At 39.7% G+C, this 25,657-nt stretch overlaps 1 protein-coding gene across 2 annotated transcripts in view; it reads right to left on the minus strand.

Moving 5' to 3' along the window:
- The window catches only part of RSF1 (remodeling and spacing factor 1), a 163,156-nt gene that overhangs the window by 99,644 nt on the left and 37,855 nt on the right, over nucleotides 1-25,657 (minus strand). For both annotated transcript variants that reach the window (XM_055283029.2, XM_055283028.2), the window contains exon 2: nucleotides 3,960-4,051. In XM_055283029.2, the coding sequence (XP_055139004.1) occupies nucleotides 3,960-4,051 (92 nt within the window). The remainder of the gene's footprint in view (nucleotides 1-3,959; nucleotides 4,052-25,657) is intronic.

The raw sequence follows: 25,657 nt of genomic DNA on the forward strand, positions 1-25,657 counted from the left end.
TGAGAAATACAACAGTAAAGGAACATCTAGTTCTTGTCAAAATACAACCTAATTATCAAATGACAAAAGGCAACCTTTATGATTTGCTAACAGATGACAATGGGCCTTCCTGAAATTGCTGTTTAGATCAAGGCCATCTAATGCCAAATTTATTCATTTTCAAGGGATTTCTAAACCTAATACTAGGTACTTTACTTTCAGGGTACATCATATGAATACGGTCATTTCCTGTTGAGGGGTAGAAAAACACCCCAGAAAAGACACATTAGGTTATTTTTTTTTTTTTTTTTTGAAACGGAGTCTCACTCTGTCACCAGGGTGGAGTGCAGTGGCGTGATCTCGGCTCACTGTGATCTTGGCTCACAGCGATCTCGGCTCACTGTGATCTTGGCTCACTGCAACCTCCACCTCCCTGTAACTTCCACCTCCCAGATTCAAGTGATTCTCCTGCCTCAGCCTCCCGAGTAGCTGGGATTACAGGTGCGTGCCACCACGCCCAGCTAATTTTTTTTGTATTTTTAGTAGGTATGCAGTTTCACCACGTTGGTCAGGATGGTCTCAATCTCCTGACCTTGTGATCCACCAGCCCTGGCCTCCCAAAGTGCTGGGATTACAGGCGTGAGCCACCGCGCCTGGCCACATTAGGTTATTTTCTACTTAATGACATCATCTTTCAAGTACTCAGCCCCCCGAAATACTTTCTGCTTATTCTAAGATTCATATTTGCTTTCATTTTTTAACATTTATTTGAAACACTTACATTCGATGTTACAGTATTTCTTTTTTTTTTTTAAACTCCTATTTACTTAGAAATTATTCTGAGGCTAAAAGAAAGCAAGTGCAATTTCTTTTAAGGGATAATTTATTAATAATTGGTTATCTCACTAGTTTTAAAGGTCTTCACATGGCTGTCTTCAGGAAAGAGGCAGGGCAGTAGGAAGTAGAGGTCCAGGTACTAAATTTGTGAAGGCATGTGAAGGCAAATTGTTATTTAGCATAGTGGTATTCATTATCCATGGTCAAGGTGTCTGAAATTGGTCATTAATCAATCATTAACAACCACAGAAAATAGGGGAATTTCATGGAAGCGTAAGGGTTCACTGGCAGAGAATTTCTTTATGACTTGCCAAGTAAAAGGAATGTGAAGAATAAGGCCAAGGCCCATCCAACAAAGCAAGAGTTAACAGGTCCTAGCAGAACTGCTAGTTTAAATTTCCATTCGGTGATTTTTTTTTTTTGAGACAGGGTCTCACTCTGTCGCCCAGGCTGGAGTGCAGTGGCACGATCTTGGCTCACTGCAGCCTCAACCTCCTGGGCTAGCTGAAGCAAGACTTTTACCTCAGCCTCTTGCACAGCTGGGACTACAGGCACGCACCACCACACCCAGCTATTTTTTGTATTCTTTTCTTTTCTTTTTTTTTTGTGGAGATGGGATTTTGCCATGTTGCCAAGGTTGGTCTCGAACTCCTGAGCTCAAGCAATCTACCTGCCTCAGCCTCCCAAAGTGCTAGTATTACACATGTGAGCCACTGTGCCTGGCTGGGTTTCTTTATTTTTAGAAGGGCAATTCCGCTGTAAAAGTAAAAAGTCATCCGCCTAGATTTTTGAGGTCCTGTCTACTATGGATGAATGTATGTTAGCAAACGCAAGATACAGCACAATAACAAATGAATGCCCTTGGTTAAGCTCAGTTCCTAGACATCTCTCTCTTTCTCTCTATCAATTATCAATAGTTGTTGATTTTACCTTCCAAATAGCTCTTACATCCACCCCCTCCTTTCCATCCCTAGTGCCAAAACCTTAATTCAGGTCTCCTTATTGCTCAGTTGGATTATCACAGTAACCCTGAACACATGACTGTTAGGCCTCCACTCACTGTCATTTTCTCAAGGTACTTTCTATTACAGTAGGGCTAAGCTACTGGTTATTTCCTAACAAAATTTCTGCTCATTCTATAGGTCTTAGTTCAGCTGTCTTAGGGAATTACTAACAAGAGATGACAGATAGATGCCAATGCTGACTGATTTGTGTAATAATGTAGTCTGCTAAGTCTAGGCTTAGCAGGAAAGGCTTAGGTTGGTAATGACTGCTATGAGCGAAGCAACAAGGCCTAGCAGATGCCAGACACTTGCTCTGGATTTAAAAAGAATTTTATATTAATTATATTCCATTTACTTCAAAAGGAAAGGAAACAGCTTTCAGTAATACATATGTACAACGATGACAGATGAGAGCGCCATAAGAGCCATGTAACAGGGAAGGTAAAAATTCCATCAGAAAACTAGCTAACGATTATAACTAAGAAATAAATATACCAAAGTTAAGCTTACCAGCAGTCAAGGGAAAGAAAACTAAAATTGTCTCAGTGATTAATTGATCCATCTAATACTGATGCATAAAAGATTAAAAGAAGCCACTGGGCATGGTGGATCATGCCAGTAATCCCAGTTCTTTGGGAGGCCAAGGTGGGTGGATCACGAAGTCAGGAGTTCGAGACTAGCCTGGCCAATATGGTGAAACCCTGTCTCTGCTAATAATACAAAAAAAATTAGCCGGGCGTGGTGGCACGCACCTGTAGTCCCAGCTACTCAGGAGGCTGAAGCAAGAGAATTGCTTGAACCCAGGAGATGGAGGTTGCAGTGAGCCGAGACAGCACCACTGCACTCTAGCCTGGGTGACAGAGTGAGACTCTGTCTTTTAAAAAAAAAAAAAAAAAAAAAAAAAAGATTAAAAGAAACCGTCAAGAAACTTACCGCATACACAATAGACAAATGTGAGGAACATTTCATCAGTGGTATTTTAAAGTACTGGATTCACCAAGTCCTGGATTTGAATGCTGGCTCTGTCGTTTTTAGCAATGTGAGACCAGACAAGTTACTCTATTTAGTTTCTCAAAATCAATTTCCTTGTGAGTAAAATGAGGATAATCAGTATTTTAAAGTTGAGATAATGCAAAGGAAGCACCAAACAGCGCCTGGTACATAATGAACATTCAATATAAAACCATATGACAGTTTCTAAAACAGGGTTAAACATAAATCCATGAAGGAACATCTTCCTGAGAGAAGGACTCAACAAGACAGTACTACTTGAGCTGAGACCTAAAGGACAAATAAGTTGGCTAGGGAAACAAACTGGTGGGAAGGTATTCCAGGCAGAAGATACCATATATGCAAAAATTCTGAGGAACGAAAAAGGTGGCATGTTTCTGCATCAGTGGTCCTCAACCTTTCTGGCATCAGGGACCAGTTTTGCGGAAGATAATTTGTCCACAGACTGGGGGTGGTGGGTTGGGAGGGAGATGGTTTGGGGATGATCCAAATGCATTACATTTGAATCAACTAGATGGTCCCCATCTGGAAGTGATGGGAAATAGTGACGGATCATCAGACAGTAGATTCTCAAAAGGAGTGCATAACCTAGATCCTTCGCATGCGCAGTTCACAATAGGGTTCGCACTCCTATGAGAATCTATGCCGCAGCTGATCTCATAGGAAGCGGAGCTCAGATGGTAAGGAGACGAATGGGGAGGACCACTATCGGTCTGTGGCCCAGGGGTTGGGGACTCCTGTTCTATATAATAGAGTCTAGGGGAACCACTAAATAAGTCTATGCATACTATGTGAACTAAAGCAAAAATGACAACATCCCTGAGCCTTATCAGTTTCTTACTTGATGTGATCAGGGTGATTTTAAGAATTAAATGAGAAAAGACATGAAAAGTCCTGAGCAGAGTGTTAGGCACAAAAGAGATATAACACTTGTGAAATCTAACTTCAGGATTCAAGATTGTTACTAACTAGTAGCAAAGGAAGAGACCTGTAGTCATGTGGATTTTGGAGCCGTAGTCTTACTTCTAGTAAACTAATTAAAATTTATGTGTATTATAAAACATCATATCAATTTATGATAGAGTAATATTTCAGTAATAGAGCAGAAAATTTACAAATACTAGTTACCTTGATCAAATATTTTTCCCATCTGTCTGCAGTAACAGATTTGCCAATCTTCCTCATCAGCTTCAAATGGAGCTCCACCAATTCTTTTGGTACTTAAAAGAAAGAAAAAAAAATATTGTTAGCCAACAAAATAAAACAATTGTAAACATTTAAGATAATAAAAAAAAATCTTCTCCAACCCTGGATACTTTCTCAAAACAGACAGTGTTGATACTAGCTAACTTTTAGACCTCTGAATCAAAAAGGCCTAAACTACAGCAAGAAATGACCAAAAACCACTTTCTTAAAGATAAGCAAGAATATTTACATTTTCTTTCAAAACACCATCAAATAAGAGTAAAACCTAATATAAAGTATGAACTTTGATGATAATTATATGTCAATGTAGGTTCATCAATTATAAGAAATGTACCACTATTGTGGGAGCCAATAGTACAGAAGTTGTGTGAGTATGGGGACAGGGATATATGGGAACTCTCCATACTTGCTGCTTAATTTTTCTGTGAACCTAAAATTGCTCTTAAAAAATAGTTTGTTGGCCGGGCGCGGTGGCTCACGCTTGTAATCCCAGCACTTTGGGAGGCCGAGGCAGGCGGATCACGAGGTCAGGAGATCGAGACCACGGTGAAACCCTGTCTCTACTAAAAATATAAAAAAAATCAGCCGGGCGTGGTGGCGGGCGCCTGTAGTCCCATAGCTGGAGAGGCTGAGGCAGGAGAATGGCGTGAACCCGGGAGGCGGAGCTTGCAGTGAGCCGAGATCGCGCCACTGCACTCCAGCCTGGGCGGCAGAGCGAGACTCCGCCTCAAAAAAAAAAAAAAAAAAAAAAAAAAATAGTTTGTTAAAAAAAAAAAAAAAATCAAGTAAAAGCACTTAACTATACAACTAAAGTTTGTATTCTGTTTGTCTCCAATAACAAATACTTGGTTCCTTTACTGAGATATCAAAGACATACATTCATAGAATTAGAAAGGAACCAAGAAGTATGAATTCCAAGTTGACAGACATAACAGAAATTAAACTAATGGTTTCCAAACTGTTTTGGAAAACTCTTCCAATCTATCCCTTGTCTGATGTGTTAAACTTCTCTGTAGCATTTCTATGAATCTTTGCTTGACGAGCTTCATGGACAAAAAAATTACTTATCTTCCACAGCACTTAGTTCTGTTTTCTCGATAGTTGTAATTTCCAGAAAGTTACCCTTACTCTCAGTCAAAATCTGCCCTCTGACAACTTCCTCTCCTGATTCTGGCTCTTATTCTCTAGTTTTAAAGACAGTACTTTTAATCCCTCTTCTGTTGGAACCTTCAAATATTTGAGGACTGACATATCTTCCCTCAGATTCTCTGCTTTGACTGTAAACAATCGGAGTTCCTCTAAATATTATTTAGGCATGGTCTGATTGTATTTAATTACATTAATTAGACCAGAGGGACACATACGGCTGTCAAAGTAAGCATTTTTCTTTTTTCTTTTGAAACAGTATCTCACTGTTTTTGCCCAGGCTGGAGTGCCGTGGCACAATCTTGGCTCACTGCATCTCCGCCTCCTGGGTTCAAGCAATTCTCCTGCCTCAGCCTCCCAAGTAGCTGGAATTACAGGTGCCCACCACTACTCCCGGCTAGTTTTTGTATTTTTAGTAGAAACAGGGTTTCACCATGTTGGCCAGGCTTGTCTTGAACTCCTGATCTCAGGCGATCTGCCTGCCTTGGCCTCCCAAAATGCTGGGATTACAGGCATGACCCACTGCACCAGGCCTAAAATGAGCATTTCTCAAATCCCAAACACCACTAGTAACCTAAGAGAAATTACAGTATACTACCTAAAAAGATCCCATACTCAAATATATTGGCAAAATGCTGGATCAAAAAAAAAGGTTTTTTTTTTTTTTCTTTAAACCACAGGGCCATTGTCTTTATCATTTGCCCTTATGTGCATTGTGAATATCCAAAATAGGTATATAATCTGCAGCATTCTCTAACATATTTGATCCACTATCTTGTAGGATACAAACACTCTGAGGGACAGGTTGGGAAATGATGACCTAATATTTTCCAGTCATTCTTTCATTCTCTACTAAAGCTCCTTCCGAATTTGAAACAACACTTTGAAATATAAAAACATTCACCCATTCAACTACTTTCAGTGGGTCAACTACTAGTAAGAAAGAAACAGTCCCTCTGTCCTTAATGAGCCTACTTGAGTGAATCTTCATAGCAGGTAGAGTGGTGGGTTGGGGATGGGAGTGGGGAAGAGTATTCAAAGACAAGTAAATAGACAAATCTACTAAGATGCGAAGTATGGGGGGTTAAGGGTGGAATGGAGAAAAGGAGGGAAAGGGCATTGCTTGCACAAAAACAACAGATGCAAATAGCCAAAAAACCAAAAAGAACATGGAACTGGAGGAATGGACATAGATAATTATTCCCTAATGAGGCCAGGCTCAGAAGTTTAGATTTTACGTAAAAGTTTAAGCAGGAGAGTCTGCTGCATTTTAGAAGACCTTAATGACTGAATTGGAGGAAGACAGATTTTTAAATATTAACAAAAGAAGTTTTTATTTGCTTTTTTGTTTTAGGAGGTGTGGTGCAGGGCTGAAGCTAGATATAAATTCAGGAAAACCTCAATCTAGAAGATAGGAGTAGCCTAAACTAAGGTAGAGGTGGTACAGAGAGAAGTGGACAGATCTGAGAAATGTTTAGGAAACAAAATTATTAAAACTTAGTGATTGACTTGTTGTGCAGTGATAAAAGATCTGGGCTGGATTCTCAGCTGCCCCACCTATATAAGGAGACAATGGTTCTGGTCAAGTCCTTTAAACAATGAAGCTCAATTTCTCCATTAAAAAAGGCTGTGTTGGCTATCTCATGGAATTTTGAAACTGTATAGCTTTGTATAAATATAAAACACTTTTATTTCTCATTTTTTAAAACCAAAGTCACTTTCTTCAATTTCTCCTTTTCCCCAAACACAGAAGTCTTGATGTTCTCCCTTCCCACATCTTAAACCTGCCTCCTATTTCCTCCTTTCCCTAGGACATTACTGTACCTTCTCGCATCAGAAAAACAGCGATGGACAGTCTCCTGCAATCAAACCAATCTTCCAAAAACACTGCTTTCATATCACTTCCCAGTTGGTAAGTATTTTTTATGGCTCCTAAATACCTACATAAACCCAGCCAATTTCTTACCCTAGCCTCAGAGTCCCAATATTCAGTCTCATCCTAACTCTGCAATTCTTCTCTCTTACTTCCTGCACTGAAATCCTTGATTCGAATAATTTTGCCAGTTAATGGTCCACTAAGCTTACTCAGCCCATTACCTATGTGGGCTTTATTAAAGAGTTATTTATTGTTTTCTGCCCACTTGAATCATATTTATCTTTCAATGTCTAGGCAATACAAGTCCCAAAAGTCTCTGTGATAGATTTCTAGTACCAGCAACCTTCTTGTCCCTGGAATACCCACTGTATTCATACTGTCTGTATCACTCATTAGGCAGTTGGCTAAAACCTCTGCACCAGTGTTTTACACATGTCCCCCACCAGTGTTCTATGCTACACAGAATCATGAAAGATTTTGATACAACTGGTACTATTTTTTAAAAGCCAATACAAGACAAAAATAAAAGTGAATAAATATGTTTTCATCCCATTTTACAAATCTACTCATTGTTGATTTACGCATGTACAAATAGATTATGTATTACTTGATTTATAAGAGTACTGGCTCTTCTACAGTCAGCACTGTGCAACAGAAATGTAAGGTGAGTCACATAATTTCAAATTTTCTAGTAAAATATTATATAAAGTAAAAAGAGGTTAAAATTAATTTTAATAATATATTTTATTTAATGTCCTTTATCCAAAATTATATCAACATATAATCAGCATTTTTTTTTTTTTTTTTTTGAGACAGAGTCTTGCTCTGTCACCCAGGCTGGAGTGCAGTGGCGTGATCTTGACTCACTGCAACCTCTGCCTCCTGGGTTCAAGCGATTCTCCTGCTTCAGCCTCCTGAGTAACTGGGATTACAGGCATGTGCCACCACACCTGGCTAATTTTTATATTTTTAGTAAAGACGGGGTTTCACCATGTTCGTCAGGCTGGTCACGAACTCCTGACCTCATGATCTCCCGCCTCGGTCTCCCAAAGTGCTGGGATTACAGGCGTTGAGCCACCGCGCCCGGCCAATTGCTATTTTTAAAGTATTACTTTCTTTTGTACTAAGTAAAAGATTTTACTTTTCAGACTATTTAAAATACATTGTGCATTTCACACTGACAGCACATCTCAATTCAAACTAGCTATATTTCAAGTGCTCAAGAGCCACATGTGGCTAGTGGCTACTGTACTAGACAGCACTGCATAGTGTAGACCTAGTGTGCTTGAAATTAAAATTTATAACCCACTAAACATACCAACTGAATTAATATTTTGTTACAAATAGAACTGACAAGCTGATAACCTTTAAGCGCACTAGTATAATCTGTCAACTGATAAGAAACAGGCTACAGGAAAATTAATCAACATTATAGTTTATTAAACATTAAAATCACCATACTTTTTATTCTTTAAAACGGCACTGTCTATTAGATGGCTCCAGGATGATCGAAATGTTCTATATCTACACTTTTCAGTGCAGTAGCCATCAACCACATGTGTCTACTGAGAAGCTGAAATTTGGCTAATGAAACTAAGGAACTCAATTCTTAATTTTATTTATTTTTAAATTATCTTAAATTTTAATAAACACGTAGTAAGTTGCTATGGCTTTGGACAGCTGTAAAGTATCAATCATACATATATTTTTTTGAGACAGAGTCTTGCTCTGTCGCCCAGGCTGGAGTGCATTGGCATGATCTCAGCTCACTAGAACCTCCACCTCCTGGGTTCAAATGATTCTCCTGCCTCAGCCTCCCAAGAAGCTGGGACTACAGGCACGTGCCACCACACCTCAGCCTCCCAAAATGCTGGGATTACAGGTGTGAGCCACTGCGCCCAGCCATCAATCATATTTTTTAAATACATGATCATTTTCTGAAACACTGACAAGCTCTAAATTCATTTATCACCTGTAAGATTTCTAAAATAGTTTCATTTCCAGAAGATAATTATTAACTTCCTTCTAAAGATTTATTAACCACTTCAAGTCAATCCAAAAAATAGTTTTTGTCCCAATTGAACTGAAATATCCTCTACCTTTTCACATGATAAATTTCATAAAATAACCTTTAACAAACCCCCTTCTTTCACAGGGCCTCAGGAGGTGAAAGACTCTGAAGGAGAAAGAAACAAGTCAGGGGCTATGTGAATTCATGAAGGGCTGCCAACATGATGTAGGTATGAAGTAGCAGAAAAGTGGTAGAATCCCAGACTATATTACTGATACAATTATTCAAAGATGTTTTATATTTTGACATTTTTCTAAGCATCTTTCTAGCACCATGTCTTTAAAATGTCACTGCTCCTGCAATTCTATTGTGTTACTTATAATTTTACTTTTTTGAATGGTAGAAATGTACAGCACCTCATAATGGCTAAACACATAATTCTTATTCTTCAACAAAGTCTTCTACTTAAATTTAGTTTAAGCTTATAGGCAGAGATACAGTTATGGAAACAGCTGACTTTATCTAGGCCATCGATAAAAGAACATTTATTTCAGACACAGTGATTCAAAGGCAAGCTTACAATAAGCTTTTACTTACTACCCAGTGTTTAGAAACTGTTGGGGGAGCAGTTTTAGAATAATGAGACTGATCCCACAGGTCACCTGATCCTTGAAATCACTGTCATGTATTCATACACCTTATCTTCAAAGAGTTCATTTAATCAATCATCCTAGTTTTCTGAAAAGCAAAGAAACAGCTCAAGACTATGAACTGTAACTTAGATGATCATCTAAAAAGGTATAGTACAGAGAGGCTGGGTGCGGTGGCTCATGCCTGTAATCCCAGCACTTTGGGAGGCCAAGGCGGGTGGATCACGAGGGTCAGAAGATCGAGACCACCCTGGCTAACACGGTAAAACCCCATCTCTACTAAAAATACAAAAAATTAGCTGAGTGTGGTGGCATGCACCTGTAGTCCCAGCTACTCAGGAGGCTGAGAATTGCTTGAACCTGGGAGGCGGAGGATGCAGTGAGCCCATATCATGCCACTGCACTCCAGCCTAGGTGACAGAGTGAGACTCCGTCTCAAAAAACAAAACAAAACAAAAGTATAGCACAGATATTGCAGCTAAGTATATGCTCACCTTATTACCATTGTGGAAAAAAATAAATCCAAAAATAACTGTTATACAGGCAGATAAACCAAGGGGTATCTGCTGTTCCAATTTAGTTTTCTGAGTTCCATTGAGAATCATACTGTTGTTCCCACATACATAAAGAAACACACCAAACATGGCTCAGATTATTTCAGAACCAAAAACTAGAAAATTTTATCTGCTACAAAGAAAGTAATCAGCATACTACAAATATCAGCATGGCTTGAAGTGGTGATAAGACCAGCAATCCAGAAAGAAGAACAGTATTAACAGAAATGAAACCCTGTACAACTGCAGAACCCTGTGAAACCACCTTTCCTGAAGAAGGATTCCTTATGGAGAGACAAGGCCTCTATAAGATGAAGTGAGTAACCCACACAGCAGTCAGTCTTTTTTTTTTTTTTTTTTTTTTGGAACAGTCTCCCTCTGTCGCCCAGGCTGGAGTGCAGTGGCGCGATCTCGGCTCACTGCAAGCTCCGCCTCCCAGGTTCACGCCATTCTCCTGCCTCAGCCTCCTGAGTAGCTGAGACTACAGGCGTGCACCACCTATGCCCGGCTAATTTTTTTTGTATTTTAGTAGAGATGAGGTTTCACTGTGTTAGCCAGGATGGTCTCGATCTCCTGACCTTGTGATCCACCCGCCTTAGCCTCTCAAAGTACTGGGATTACAGGAGTGAGCCACCGCGCCCGGCTGCAGTCAGTCTTTAAAGAGATACTCTGCTTATACTTATAACCACCATCCTGGTAGAGGGAATTTGTAGTACTTGAGGCAATGGCTTCTAGTACCAGATGTCTCCAGCTCCAATCAGATGACCCCATTTCCTCTCTTTCTAACTCAATTTAATGATCATAGAGAGGAATAAGGGGGGAAGAAGGAAAGGGACAGAAAGAGTCAAAACAAATTTAAAAAGAAAGAGTGATGTGACAGTACTTAAGGGGGAAGGAGGGATTTTTTCCCCCAAACTAATTTCTTTCCCCAGTAATTTCAAATCTAGTGAAAAGTTCAAAGACTAGTACACTCTTCACCTAGATGCACCACTTGTTAACATTTTTGCCATTGAAAGGGAAACATGTGACACATGGTTAAAACCATCAGGAAATGCCTCTTTAATAAAGATGACACCATAAAGATAAGAAACAGCCAACTAAGCCAAGGAAGAAGGGAGCATGCCAGGCAAAAGGAAATGCATGTATAAAAGTCCTGAGGAGGCCAACAGCTTCTTCCAATGTGGCTAGAAAAAAAAAATGATACAAGATGCTGCTAGAGAAGGGAGCAAAGGCCGAGTCTTTGAGCTATGTGAAGAGTTTAGATTTTATTCTAAGGGTAATGAGACCCCACAGGAAGAATGCAGGAAAGTTTCATGATTTAAGTTTTTAAAAGTTCACTCTTTTAAATTCAGTATCTGTTTGAAATAATCTAGGGGGCAGGAAGCAGGGGTAGATGGAGTTACTGAAGAAACAAAATTGTACTAATGCTGAGTGACGGGCACATGAAAGTCCATTATATAACTTACTACTTTCATATATTTCACATTTTCCATAATTTAAAAATGTCCATAGGATAGAGATTACTTTGGCTGCACTGTAAGGAACAAATTGGAGAGGGTATAAATATGACTATTTAGGAAGACATTGCAATACTTCAGATCAGATAATGATGGCTTGGACTAAGGCTGTGGTGCAGAGATGTAGGAAACTACCCTGAAGGAAAATTGCAAAAATTTAGAACTTTTCTAAAATGTTAAAACATTTTCTAAGAAGCACCTTTGCCAATCTTAATCCAAAGAAGTGACTGCTTTATGTGTCCTGTATGATGATCCCTATGAGTTTATTCATTCTGAAAAGCAGAAATCATGACTTCTAGTTTTACCACATTCATATTTCAGAAAAGCAATATGTACACACAGACATTTAATAATCAAGTCAAATAAATGTATTTGTACCACATTTTGTTTCTGACACTTTTTTTTTTGAGACAGCGTCTCATGTCACTCAGGCTGGAGTGCAGTGGCACATCATGGTTCACCGCAGCCTCGATCTCCTGCACTCAACTGATCCTTCTACCTCAGCCTCCTGAGTAGTTGAGATTGTAAGTAGGCACCGCCATACGTGGCTAATTTTTCTATTTTTTTTTTTTTTGTACAGACAGGGTCCCACCATGTTGGCCAGGCTGGTCTCAAACTCCTGGGCTCAAGCGATCCGCCCGTCTTGGCCTCCCAAAGTGCTGGGATTACACATGTAAGGTACCATGCCTGGCCTGTTTCTCATACTTTTCACCATTTCAAAGGTCACATATCACTTAAAAACCTGCACTTAATATAACAACTATGATATTACTAAAAACTATGTTATATGTATATTACAAAAAGCACTAGAAAGTCAGGAAAAGGGGGTGCAAACATTGAATTTGTCATTCATAATTGAAGGAATTACACGAGATGATCCAAAGTCCTCCAGCTCTCATATTCAATGTCTATGTCTAGGTATTGAGGTATTTATTTATTTGCCTTATAACAAGGCAATAGTTGATAATACCATCTTAGAATTTTGGAACTGGAAGCAATGATCTAATTCACACTCTTTGACAGACTGGAAAACTTAGACCTGAGATGTGACAAGAGTTGCCCAAGTTGGAAAAAAAAAAAAAAGGCCAAGAAGAACGTAGACATCTAGCCTTCCATTCCAGGGCTCTTTCCAATGTTTCTCAAAGTAACAAATGGATGAAGGAATAGTTCACAAGACCTAACTTATGAATCAAACCACTCTTTCTGCACAGCTTCGTATCTGGTTTTTGATATTGGGTTGTTTCTGTCTATGTACCTTGAGGCATTATCCATTTCTAAAACATAACCCTGTCGAATAGTTACTGTGGAAACAAAAATTATTAATACTCCTTCCAATTCATTCTTCCTTTCTTAAAAAACGGCATTATTGAGATGTAATGCACATACCATACAACTCATCCACTTAAAGTGTACCATCCAGTGGCTTTTAGTATATTACATTATTTATTTAACAGTGGTAAAATATATTTACTGTGAAATTTGCCATTTTAATCATTTTTTTAGTGTACAATCAGTGGCACCAATTACATGCCCAGCACTGCACAACCATCAGACTATTTCCCAATGTATTCTTAGTCTAAATTTTTGAAGCAGCCATTCCACTTCCAAACTGATTTCGGAAACTTTTAAATACAAAAAGCAGAGTCTGCTATAGTATATACGCTCAATGGGGGCAAACACTCGTTCTTGGAGGAAAAAAATCTAAATCTGGTCCTCTAAATCTAACTTAACCTTACCTGTTAAAATCTTATTCCTTTATATTTACTGTCTCTTGCTAGAGAAAAATTAATTTAAAATTAAATTATACTTTTCTCTTTAGTGGTGTGATAATTTTTAAAAATTCAAAAGCAAGTGTTGTTACTCAAAATGTAATATGCTATCACAGACAATGCCCAACCTACAAAGGGGCTCTATCCCACTGAAACCCACACAAAGCTGTAAACTGCCCAGTTACCCCTCAAAAACTAATTTTATCAATAATGTTCACTAGAATAGGAAAAATTATCTTGTAATTTTAATATTTAAAGCAGAAAAGGCAAGTATACTAGCTAAAAAAGTGTTTTAAATTTATCCCAAATGCTGATAATTAAGAGAAAACAACTGCTTAGATTTCTGGCTAAGATCAAGTGTAGTATTGGTTCTTATCAGTGTAATACCAACAACAACAACAACAACAAAAAAGAATACAGAACACATGAACTAAGTAAAACCAGGAAAGGAAAAGAGAAAGAAAATAAAGGTAAGCTCTTTAACTTCATATAGTCCTAATTATCTTTAAGTCTCACTTCCTAATTATCTATCTTCTATCTCTTCTTCCTTCTCTCTCATCCTTAGATGTAAGCTCCATGAGCACATCCACCTGCCTTTTTCATCACTGTATTCCCAACACCAAGCACAGTTCCTACTTAATGGTAGACAATCAACTATTTGATGAACTGGAACAGGGACAAGAAAATAAAAAGAGAATGAAAGCAACAGAGAGAGGGAGAGTAAGCAATGTAAAATATTTCTGCAGACAGCTAGAAAAGAGAGTTCCAGGTTGGGCGCAGTAGCTCACGCCTGTAATCCCAGCACTTTGGGAGGATGGGGCAGGCAGATCACGAGGTCAGGAGTTCAAGACCAGCCTGGCCAATATGGTGAAAACCCATCTCTACTAAAAAATACACAAATTAGCTGGGCATGGTGGTGTGCACCTGTAGTCCCAGCTACTCGAGAGGCTGAGGCAGGAGAATCACTTGAACCCGGGAGGTGGAGGTTGCAGTGAGCTGAGATTACATCACTGCACTCCCGCCTGGCCACAGAGTGAGACTCTGTCTCAAAAATAAATAAATAAATAAATAAATAAATAAAGAAAGAAAGAAAAGAAAAGAAAAGAGAGATCCTAGGCCAGGTGCTGCAGTGGCTCACGCCTGTAATCCCAGTACTTTGGAAGGCAGAGGCAGGCAGATCACCTGAGGTCAGGAGTTCGAGACCAGCCTGGCCAACATGGTGAAATCCTGTTTCTTTGTTTCTTTTTCTTTTTTTTGAGACGGACTCTTGCACTGTCACCCCAGGCTGGTGTGCAACGGCATGATCTCAGCTTGCTGCAACCTCCGCTTCCCGGGTTCCAGTGATTCTCCTGCCTCAGCCTCCCGAGTAGCTAGGATTAAGGTGCCCGCCACCATGCCAGGATAATTTTTTGTATTTTTAGTAGAGATGAGGTTTCATTATGTTGGCCAGGCTGGTCTTGAATCCTGACCTCATGATCTGCCCAACTCAGCCTCCCAAAGTGCTGGGATTATAGGCGTGAGCCACTGTGCCCGGTTGTGAAACCATTTCTAGTAAAAATACAAAAAAACTAGCTGGGCATGGTGGTGGGCACCTGTAATCCCAGCTACTCGGGAGGCTGAGACAGGAGAATCTCTTGAACCCAGGAGGCGGAGGTTGCAGTGAGCCAAGATTGCACTTTTGCACTCCAGCCTGGGTGACAACAGCGAGACTCCATCTCGAAAAAAACAAAAAACAAAAAAACTGAAGAGAGTTCCCTGTAGGTGTGAAAGATAAATTATCTGAACGAGTATATTAATATGCAGGAAGTGATAAAAAAGAGATGAAAAAGATGGCGAAGATGACTCCGGGCTATTCAGATCACTGTGGGAGCAAACAGGTGATATCACTAACCGAAGAGGGCTCATTGTTGTCTTTTCCCCGCTTTTCTCTCCCTTTTAAGGGGAGGAAAGGGAGAGGAGAATGCTCCCATGGACACCTGTATATAGGAGTAAATAACCAAGTCCTTACGTTTAAAGAAATACTTATACAGGCATATTCTAGCATCAGACCTCTATAAAACGCCAGGCTTCTATGCTCATCACGTATATTCCACAGGTATTTAAAACTTGAGCAGGGCCAGGTCTGGTGGTTCACAACTGTAATCCCAATGCTTTGGGAGGCTGAGGAAGGATAGCTGGAGGCCAGAAGTTTCAGATCAGCCTGGGAAATAGTGAGACCCTGTTTGTTTGTTTGTTTAAACACAGAGTCTTGCTCTGTTGCCTAGGCTGAAGTGCAGTGGCACGATAAGGGATCACTGACTGCAGCCTCAAACTCCTAGGCTCAAGCAATCCTCCTACTCAGCTTTCTCATGTAACTGGGACCACAGGCATGTCCCACCATGCTTGACTAATTTTTAAATTTTTCTGTAGAGTCCAGGTTTCCTTACTATTGCCCAGGCTAGTCTTGATCTCCTGGACTCAAGTGATCCTCTGGGCTCAGTCTCCCAAAGTGCTGGGATTAACACAAAAAAGATGCTGGGCATGGCAGCATGTGCTTGTAGTCCTTAGCTACTTGGGATGCCAAGGGAGGAGGACTGCTTGAGCCCAGGACTTCAAGGCTGTAGTGAGCTATGATGCACCAACTGCACTTCAGCCTGGGTGCCAAAGTAAGACTCTATATCACTAAAAACAAACAAACAAAAATGGGGAAAAAAGCTTCACCAGCATATTAGAAGATTCCTTTATGATTCAAAACCATAATTTTAGGTGTTACAAAACCAGTTAGATGTTTCTTTTATAGACAATTCTGCAGAACTATAAATTTATACTGTAAGAACTCCATTTCTCTGTGAAATTTATATTTTGTCTTTACTCCTTGCTAATAAGTGATCAGCTCATACCTTTTTTCAGTTAACATTCATGTGACAAGCAGAGATACCTAGATGAGTAGCATACTATGTCATCTTATAGTTTCCTGAGATTTTGTCATAAAGCAGAACGAAATGAGCTCATTATAGTTTCTAGTTATTTCAATAAATTGGAAAATGTATATGAATGTACTTTATATATCATAAAGCAATACCCAAGCCAAAGTTATCACTATTTACCAGCAGATGGAGATCATGTCTTACTTAAAGAAAAATTCTGACACCTTATTTGGGGGCTAGCCAGCCAATTGCTAAAAATGATCAATAAGCAAACTAGAGTATCTGAATAAAATGTTGGTGATTTTTAAGTACAATCAAATGGAACATCAGCAAACACAAGCAATAAAAAACAAGTTTAGAAGTCTGAAGACTTCTAAAGGAACTGTTTTCTCTATGTGAACATTTGCAAACTGGTAATTAAAGAAAAAGATAACAATGAATGTGTTTCTGGCAATCCCATATAGATTATTAAACCACTCATTCCACACTGAACTTCTTGAACTACAAATAGAAAAACTTCTACCCAGCAAAACGGTGACACTAAACCATTTAAGAAAAAACAAAAGGACAGACTAGTACAATAAAACCTCATGACCTCATCACCTCACTTAAACAATTATAAACAAAGGAACAAGAGACTTTTTTTCTTCTCCAATGAATCATTTTAAAGCAAATTCTAGATATCATTATTTCATCCATAAATACTTCAGTGTGTATCTCTAAAAGATAAAATTGCCATAATACCATTATTACCTCTTTGAAAATAACCATGATACCATTATGATATTAACTATAATTATTTTTAAATAACCATATCATTATTATGACATTTTCAAAATTAGTAATCCCCGCCAGGTGAGGTGGCTCACGCCTGTAATCCCAGCACTTTGGGAGGCTGCAGAGGGTGGATCCCCTGAGGTCAGGAGTTCGAGACCAGCCTGGTCAACATTGTGAAACCCTGTCGCTACTAAAAATATAAGAAATTAGCCAGGCGTGGTGGCGGGCACCTGTAGTCTCAGCTACTTGGGAGGCTGAGGAAGGAGAATTGCTTGAACCCGGGAGGTGGAGGTTGTGGTGAGCCAAGATCGCACCACTGCACTCCAGCCTGGGCAACAAGACCGAAACTCCATCTCAAAATAAATAAAAAAAATAAATAAAGTAATACTTCCTTTTAAAGGTTCAGGAAAGCTGAGATCTTAATGACATTTTTAAAAGAGTTCCACCAAAAGTACTGAGTTGTGCTGGGTGAGGTGGCACACACCTGTAATACTAGCTACTCGAGAGACTGAGACAGGAGGACTGCATAAACCCAGGAGTTCAAGACCAGTCTGGGCAACATAGCAAGACCCTGTCTCAAAAACAAACAAACAAACAAACGAACAAAGCAGCAAACAAAATTATTCAATTGTATTGAAAAATTAACATCCTTACTACTCTTCATTGTTGGCAAAGAAGCATCATTATCTCAATACCTAGTTCTTATGTGGATAAAATCTAACTTAACAGAAAATAAGACAAATAGTATCTTAAACTTCAGGCATGGTGGCTCATGCCTGTAATCCCAGCAGGCTGAGGTATAAGGATGGCCTGAGACCAGGAGTTTGAGAGCAGCCTAGGCAACACAGGGAGATCCTGTCTTGGGAAGGGGAGGGGAGGAGGAGGGGGGAGGGGAATGGAGGGGGAGTGGAGGGGGTGGGGGAGGGGAGTGGACGGGGGAGGGAAGGGGGAATGGAGGGGGAGTGAAGGGGGTGGGGGAGGTGGGGAGAGGATGGGGAGGGGAGTGGAGGGGGGAGGGAAGATGGAATGGAGGGGGAGTGGAGGGGAGAGGAGGAGGAGAGGATGGCGAGGAGAGTGGAAGGGGGAGGGAAGAGGGAATGGAGGGGGAGTGGAGGGGGGAGAGGAGTGGGGGGGGAGAGGATGGGGGAAGGGGGAGAGGATGGGGGAAGGGGGAGAGGATGGGGGAAGGGGGAGAAGATGGGGGAAGGGAGGAGGAAGGGAGGGGGAGGGGAGGAGGAAGGGAGGGGGAGAGGATGCAGGAGGGGAGGGGAAGGGGAGGGGAGAGGAAAAAATACCTTCAGGCTTTAGAGAAAAACAATGTTCCTAGCAGTGTTTTACTAAGACTGGGTCCCTTGAAAACTTATAAAACATGAAATTAACAAGTATTTTCATTTATATGTGACATTGAACAAATCTTTTACACTGCTGTTGGTCTCAAACAATAATAATATAAGGTTATCAAACGTGGAAACTGTTTTTTTTAAATCAACTATTACCATGTTAAGAGTATGATAAAGTCTCCTCTAACATATGCTCCCTCTTCTCTCTTTCTGAAAAAAGTTCTTTGCAAACTCTTGCATTCAAGTGATCCTCCTACCTCAGCCTACCAATTAGCTTGGACTATAGGCACACCACCATGCTCAGCTAACTTTTAACAATTTTTAGCAGAGATGAGTCTCACTATGTTGCCCAGGACTAAATAGACTCTTCAGTCTTTGTCTTAATTTGGGAACGTGTGACACTGTTGATCATATCTTCCTTCTTGAAACCTGGGCATTCTGTGACATCACTTTTCTGATTTATCTTCTCTGTCTTTTGGATTCCTTTGCAAGCCCTCTGTTTCTGGTCTAATCCCTGAAAGCTAGTTATTTCCATTTTAGAATTTTATTTCTTTAGTCTCCAAGTTATGTGATCCACCCTTTTGTTTCAATTTATCTTTTCATTCATTCATTTTTTGGAGACAGAGTCTCACTCTGTCGCCCAGGCTGGAGTGCAGTGGTGCTATCTCAGCTCACTGCAGCCTCCACCTCCCAGGTTCAAGCGATTCTCATGTCTCAGCCTCCCAAGTAGCTGGGATTACAGACGTGCACCACCACACCCAGCTAATTTTTGTATTTTTCATAGAGACAGGGTTTCACCACGTTGGCCAGGCTGGTCTCAAACTCCTGACCTCAGGTGATCCACCCACTTAGGCCTCCCAAAGAGCTGGGATTATAGGCGTGAGCCACCGCGCTGGGCCATTTATTTATTTTTAGAGACAGAGTCTCACTCTGTTACTCAGGCTGGAGTGAAGTGGCGTGATCATAGCTCACTGCAGCCTTCAACTCCTGAGCTTGAGCGATCCTACTGCCTCAGGCTCCCTAGTAGCTAGGACTACAGGCACACCACTATGCCCTGCTATTTCTAAAATTTTTTTTTTTCTTTTTTTTTGAGATGGAGTTTCGCTCTTGTTGCCCAGGCTGGAGTGCAATGGCGCGATCTTGGCTCACTGCAACCTCTGCCTCCTGGGTTCAAGCCATTCTCCTGCCTCAGCCTCCCAAGTAGCTGGGATTACAGGCATGTGCCACCACACCCGGCTAATTTTGTAGTTTTAATAGAGATGGGGTTTCTCCATGTTGGTCAGGCTGGTCTCGAACTCTTGACCTCAGGTGATCTGCCCACCTTGGCCTCCCAAACTGCTGGGATTACAGGTGTGAACCACCACACCTGGCCTCTGAAAATTCTTTCTAGACATGGGCTGCTTAAATATACTATTGTCTTGCTGTGCTGGTTAAAGATTTGTTCAGGTAACAGAAAACCTTACTAGAGTGGCTTTACAAATAAAAGGTTAGTTTTTCTCAGTAACAAGAAGTCCAGAGTAATGAGTTGCCAGTTTTTGTTTACTGGCTCAACAAATCTATCATACTGAACTTCTTGGAGTTGCCAAACATACTATGCTATTTCTAGCCTCTAGGTCTTAGCATGTACAGTTCCCTCTATTCTCACTCCATCTCCTCCCATCATGGGGTTCAATTTAGATGTTGCTTCCTTTGGAAATCATCCTTTTATCCCACTAAATCCAGACTAAGTGCCAATGCTGGGTGTTCCCAAATGATCCTAACTTGTACTTATGCATCACATTGTATCGTAAATGCCTGTTTAATTAGCTCTATCCTGCATTAAACAGGCCTATATCTTCAGCACCTAGGACAGTGGCTAGCACATACCATGCATGCCATAAAGACTTGTTCAATTCAATGGGTTTGGTCTTTAAAAAAACCAAATAACTGTTTTTGATAAACATCAACTTCTAACCCAAGTAACTAACTGATTAGTAAACAATAATACATGTTTCTTGCTCACACTTAAAGAACCAAATAGAAAAAAGGAACAAATTTCTAAAACCACTAAGGAAACATGTAAAATAAAATATCTGTCTTCAGGATGTGCATGTGCAATCAACCATTCCATGCCATCAACTTACAGGTGGACAACCATAAACTGGCTTTTATGAAAACTGAAGTTTTAGGAAGTTTAGTGAGCTTGCTAATTAATACATGACAAAAGGCAGGCTACCTAATAAAAAACAAAACAGAAGAGAGACTGTGGGCCGGGCGCCGTGACTCACACCTGTAATCCCAGCACTTTGGGAAGCCAAGGTGGGCAGATCACTGGAGGTCAGGAGTTCGAGACAAGCCTGGCCAACATGGTGAAACCTGTCTCTACTAAAAATATAAAAATTAGCCGGGCATGGTGGCACATGCCGGTAGTCCCTGCTACTCGGGAGGCTAAGGCAGGAGAATGGCTTGAACCCAGGAAGCAGAAGTTGCAGTGAGCCGAGATCATGCCACTGCACTACAGCCTGGGTGACAGAGCGAGACTCCGTCTCGAAAAAAAAAAAAAAGAGACTATGACTAAATAAATGGTTCTCCCATGTTCCAATTTGCAGTCAGTCACCCCACTTCTGGCCTCAGGAAACCATAGATCTGTTTTCCATACTACAGATTTGTCTTTTCTAGAGTTTCATATAATATGAACTCTTTTCGTCTGGCTTTTTTGCTTCACGTGATGTTTTTGAGATTCACATTTTTTAATGTCAGTGTCCCCTTGCATGAATTTATAAAAATTTGGTCATCCAATCATTGGCTGATAAATGTTTGAATTGTCTTTTTTTTTTTTTTTTTTTTTTTTTTTGAGAGAGAGAATCTCACTCTGTCACCCAGGCTGGAGTGCAGTGGCTCGATTTTGGCTCATTGCAACCTCCACCTCCTGAGTTCATGCAATTCTCCTGCCTCAGCCCCGAGTACCTGGGATTACAGGCATGTGCCACCATGCCCAGCTAATTTTTGTATTTTTAATAGAGATGGGGTGTCACCATGTTGGCCAGGCTGGTCTCGAACTTCTGACCTCAAGTGATCTGCCCACCTTAGCCTCGAAAAATGTTAGAATTACAGATGTGAGCCACTGTGCCTGGCCTTCGTGTTTTGACTATTACAAATAAAGCTGCTATGAATATTTCTGTGCAAGTCTTTGTATAGACATACATTTTTATTTCTCTTGAGTAGATAGCAGTGGAGCTCATGGGTTGTGTGGTAGAGACAGGTTTAACTTAATAAGAAACTCCCAAACATTTTGCCAATGTAAGTTGTACCATTTATTATTGTCTAAGAGTTCCAATTGTTTCACATCCTAAAAAACACTTGAGGTGTCAGTCATTTTAAAAGATGTTTTTTTCTTTGTTGGATAGTGTTCTAGAAATGTCAATAATATCATTTGTTGACAATATTGTTCATGTCTTCTATATTCTGAATGATTTTGTCTCGTTGCACTATTGATTACTGAGAGGGAAGTGTTAAAATTTCCAGTTATAACTGTGCATTGTATATATTTTTTAAGTTGTCAGTTTTTGCTTCATGTGTTTTAAAGCTCTGCTATTAGTAAAAATACTGTCAGAATTGTATCTTCCTAATGAATAGCATTATGAAACACCCCTGTTTATTTCTAATATTCCTTTTCATTTTCTGATACTAACATAGTCATTAGTCTTCTCATTTTAGTTGGCTATAGTAATATAGCCATCTCCTTTTCTGATATTAATATAGTAATTCCAGCTTTCTTATGATGAGTTTTGCGTATCATTTTCCATCCTTTTACTTTTAACCTATATCTTTATGTTTGAAGTGAATTTCTTTCTTTTGAAGTGAATTTCTATAGACAGCATATACCTGGGTCTTTCTTTTCTATCCACTCTGCCAATCTCATTTAATTTTAATTAAAATACCACTTGTGGCTTAGTGGTGACATATTAGAGACAGCAGGTTTAGAACAAGGATTAGGCCAGAAGCGGTGGCTCACGCCTGTAATCCCAGCACTTTGGGAGGCTGAGGCAGGCAGATCACTTTTGGTCAGGAGCTGGAGACCAGCCAGGCCAACATGGCAAAACCCCATCTCTACTAAATATACAAAACTTAGCTGGGTGTGGTGGCACGCACCTGTAGTCCCAGCTACTCAGGAGGTTAAGGCAGGAGAATCGCATAAATCCAGGAAGTAGAGGTTGCAGTGAGCAGAGATCGTGCCACTGAACTCCAGCCTGGGCCACAGGGCAAGAATCCGTCTCAAAAAAAAAAGGAACAAGGATTAGCAAACTACTGCCCACAAGGGCCGTATGCAGCATATTACCTGCTTTAGTGGTGCCTGCAACTAACAATGTTTCTACATTTTAAAATAGGATAAAGGGGAAAAAAAATCAAAGAAAACATAATATTTTGACACACAACAACATGAAATTCAATTAGTGTCTGTAACATTTTACTGGAACACAAAAAATATAATTTCTATGGCTAATTTTGTGCCTCAAGAGCAGAATTAAACACTTTGAACAGACACTGTACTGATGACCACAAAGCCTAAAATATTCTTTAATGTCTGGCTCTTTACAGAAAAACTTGGCTAACCCCAAACTAAAATTATTTCTGTTTAATGCAATAACTGATATAATTGAGTTAAAATCTATAATCCTTCCATTTATTTTGTTCATATACATTTATTTGTTCCTTTCTTACTCCTTTTAATGTCTTCTTTTGAATTAACTTGATTAAAATGAACTTCATTTAAAATCTACTCTTAGCTAATTAATTACACTTCTTTAAGTTTTTGTGGTTGCTTCAGGTTTTACAAAACAAAGCATCTTTAACTCAATACAGTCTACTATTAAATAATATTCTACCACTTCACATACAACATGAACACTTTTTATCCTTACGACATTATATTTGCAATTCCTTGTTCTCATCCTTAGTACTAGAGCTTTCATGTTTCACTTCCTCATATATTGTGAAATTTGCAATACATGGTGATTTTTGCTTCAAACGGCTAATTACCTTTTAAAAGACATTTTTAAAATTGGGAAAAGTTTAATTTTAACATATTTATCCTTTCTTACACTCGTCATCACTTAGTCTAGGTCCAAGTTTTCATCCGAAGATGTTTCTTGTAGTGCAAGTGGCTAGCTCATAGCATATTCTCTGGTTTTACCTGTCTGAAAAAGTTTCTATTTCACCCTCATTTTTGAAGGATATTTTGCTAGATATAGAAGTTTTCATCTAATACTTTCCATTTAGTGCTTTTGCAACATCCACTATAAGCCAGGTGCAGTGGCTTGCACCTGTAATCCCAGCGCTTTGGGAGGCTGAGGTGGGCGGATTGCTTGAGCCCAGGAGTTTGAGACCAGCCTGGGCAACACAGCAAGACCTAGTCTCTACAAAAAATTTAAAAAACTAGCCAGACATAGTGGTGTGCGTCAGGAGTCCCAGCTACTCAGGAGGCTGAATTAGGAGGATTGCTTGAGCCCAGGAAGTTGAGACTGCAGTGAGCCATGTTTATTCCACTGCACTCCAGCCTGGGCGACAGAGCAAGACCCAATCTCAAAAAAAAAAAAAAAAAAAAGTTAATTATCGCCTAGTTTGTATAGTTCCCAACAAAACATCTTCTTTGTTCCTCTGTATATAATATGTCTTTTTCTTAGGTTGCCTTCAAGATTCTGTCACTGCTTTCTGGCAAAGGACAAACATACAAATGTCTGTGAATGTTTGTTTGTGTTTGTCCTACTTTAGGTTTGTTGAGATTATTGGGTTTGTGGGTTTATAATTTTCATCAAATTTGAAATTTTGCATTCATTATTCTTCCAATATTCTTGGCTCCATCCTCCTTCTAGGATCTCAAATACACTTTATGGAGCCTGCTTGATACTATTCCACAGACCAGTGAAGCACTTGATTATTTTCAGTTCTCTTTCTCACTGCTTCATTTTAGGATAAAGTCTACTGACATGTCTTCAAGTTCACTGGTTTGTTCTGCAGCATCCAATCTTCTGTGAAATGCCTTTCAGTAATTTATTTAAGATACTATTTTTTTAATCTCTAGAAGTTCTATATGTTTATTTTTCTTATCTTTCATTTCTTTCATTATGTTCATATTTTTCTTTAAATACTTTTACTAATTATAATACTTATTTTACTGTCCTTGTCTGCTAGATCTAGTATCTCCATCATTTCTGAATCTGTTTCTTTGGGTTCATTTTTCTCCTGGTTACGAGTTAGACCAGTTTCTCAGCATAGCTAGTAATTTGAGCCATACTGAGTAAATTAAGCTTGGATGTTGGAAATTATCAATGTTACAATGCTGCTAAGTGCTGCTAAAATGTGCTGTTAAGATTTTGCAATGTGCTGTAAAAATGAGTTGGGCTTTGTTTTAGCAGGTATTTATTTGCAGATTCACCTGATCTTTTTAAGGCCTTTTCTGTTAGGTTTACTACAATGAATCAATTGGGTTCTCCATTGAATGTCCTGAGTGCTAGAAAGAATATTTCACTCTGGTCAGAGTTCAAACATCTCCAGTGTAAGTTCTGGGAAATGTTTGGCTAATAATAACCTGTATGTTCAGTGCCTAGCGTTGTGGATTTTCACTGTTTGCATATACGACCTAGTCTTCAGCAAAGACTCAAGGTAGCCCATATACAGATTTCTGAAATTCTGTCTTCTGCATAGCCCTCTTCTTTTCAGAACCTGGCCCTGCAACTTCTAGCTGCCTAAGCCTCTTGAAATCCAATCTTTGCCTCCTCAACTGAGTGAAGCTGCCAGACTCTCGTTAGATTCTCTCTCTCTGTTTCTGCGGTCCTAAAGCTGCTTCCAGGCAGGAAACCCTGGTAGTGGTACAGGGCTCACTTCTTTTATTTCACCCATTACCCAGGGAAAACAGTCCTGATTTGCCTTAGTACAGTATCTAAAAAGAGATGGTTCACGTATCTTGATCCAGTTTACTGGATCCAGTTTTACCCACTGGACAAGTGGGTAAAAGCCCCTTATTACTCCATCATGTCCAGAGAGAATTCTCAATTTTTAAAGCAACATTGGCTGGGCACAGTGGCTCATGCCTGT

Source organism: Symphalangus syndactylus, chromosome 6, assembly GCF_028878055.3.
Source record: "Symphalangus syndactylus isolate Jambi chromosome 6, NHGRI_mSymSyn1-v2.1_pri, whole genome shotgun sequence".
NCBI lineage: Eukaryota > Metazoa > Chordata > Mammalia > Primates > Hylobatidae > Symphalangus > Symphalangus syndactylus.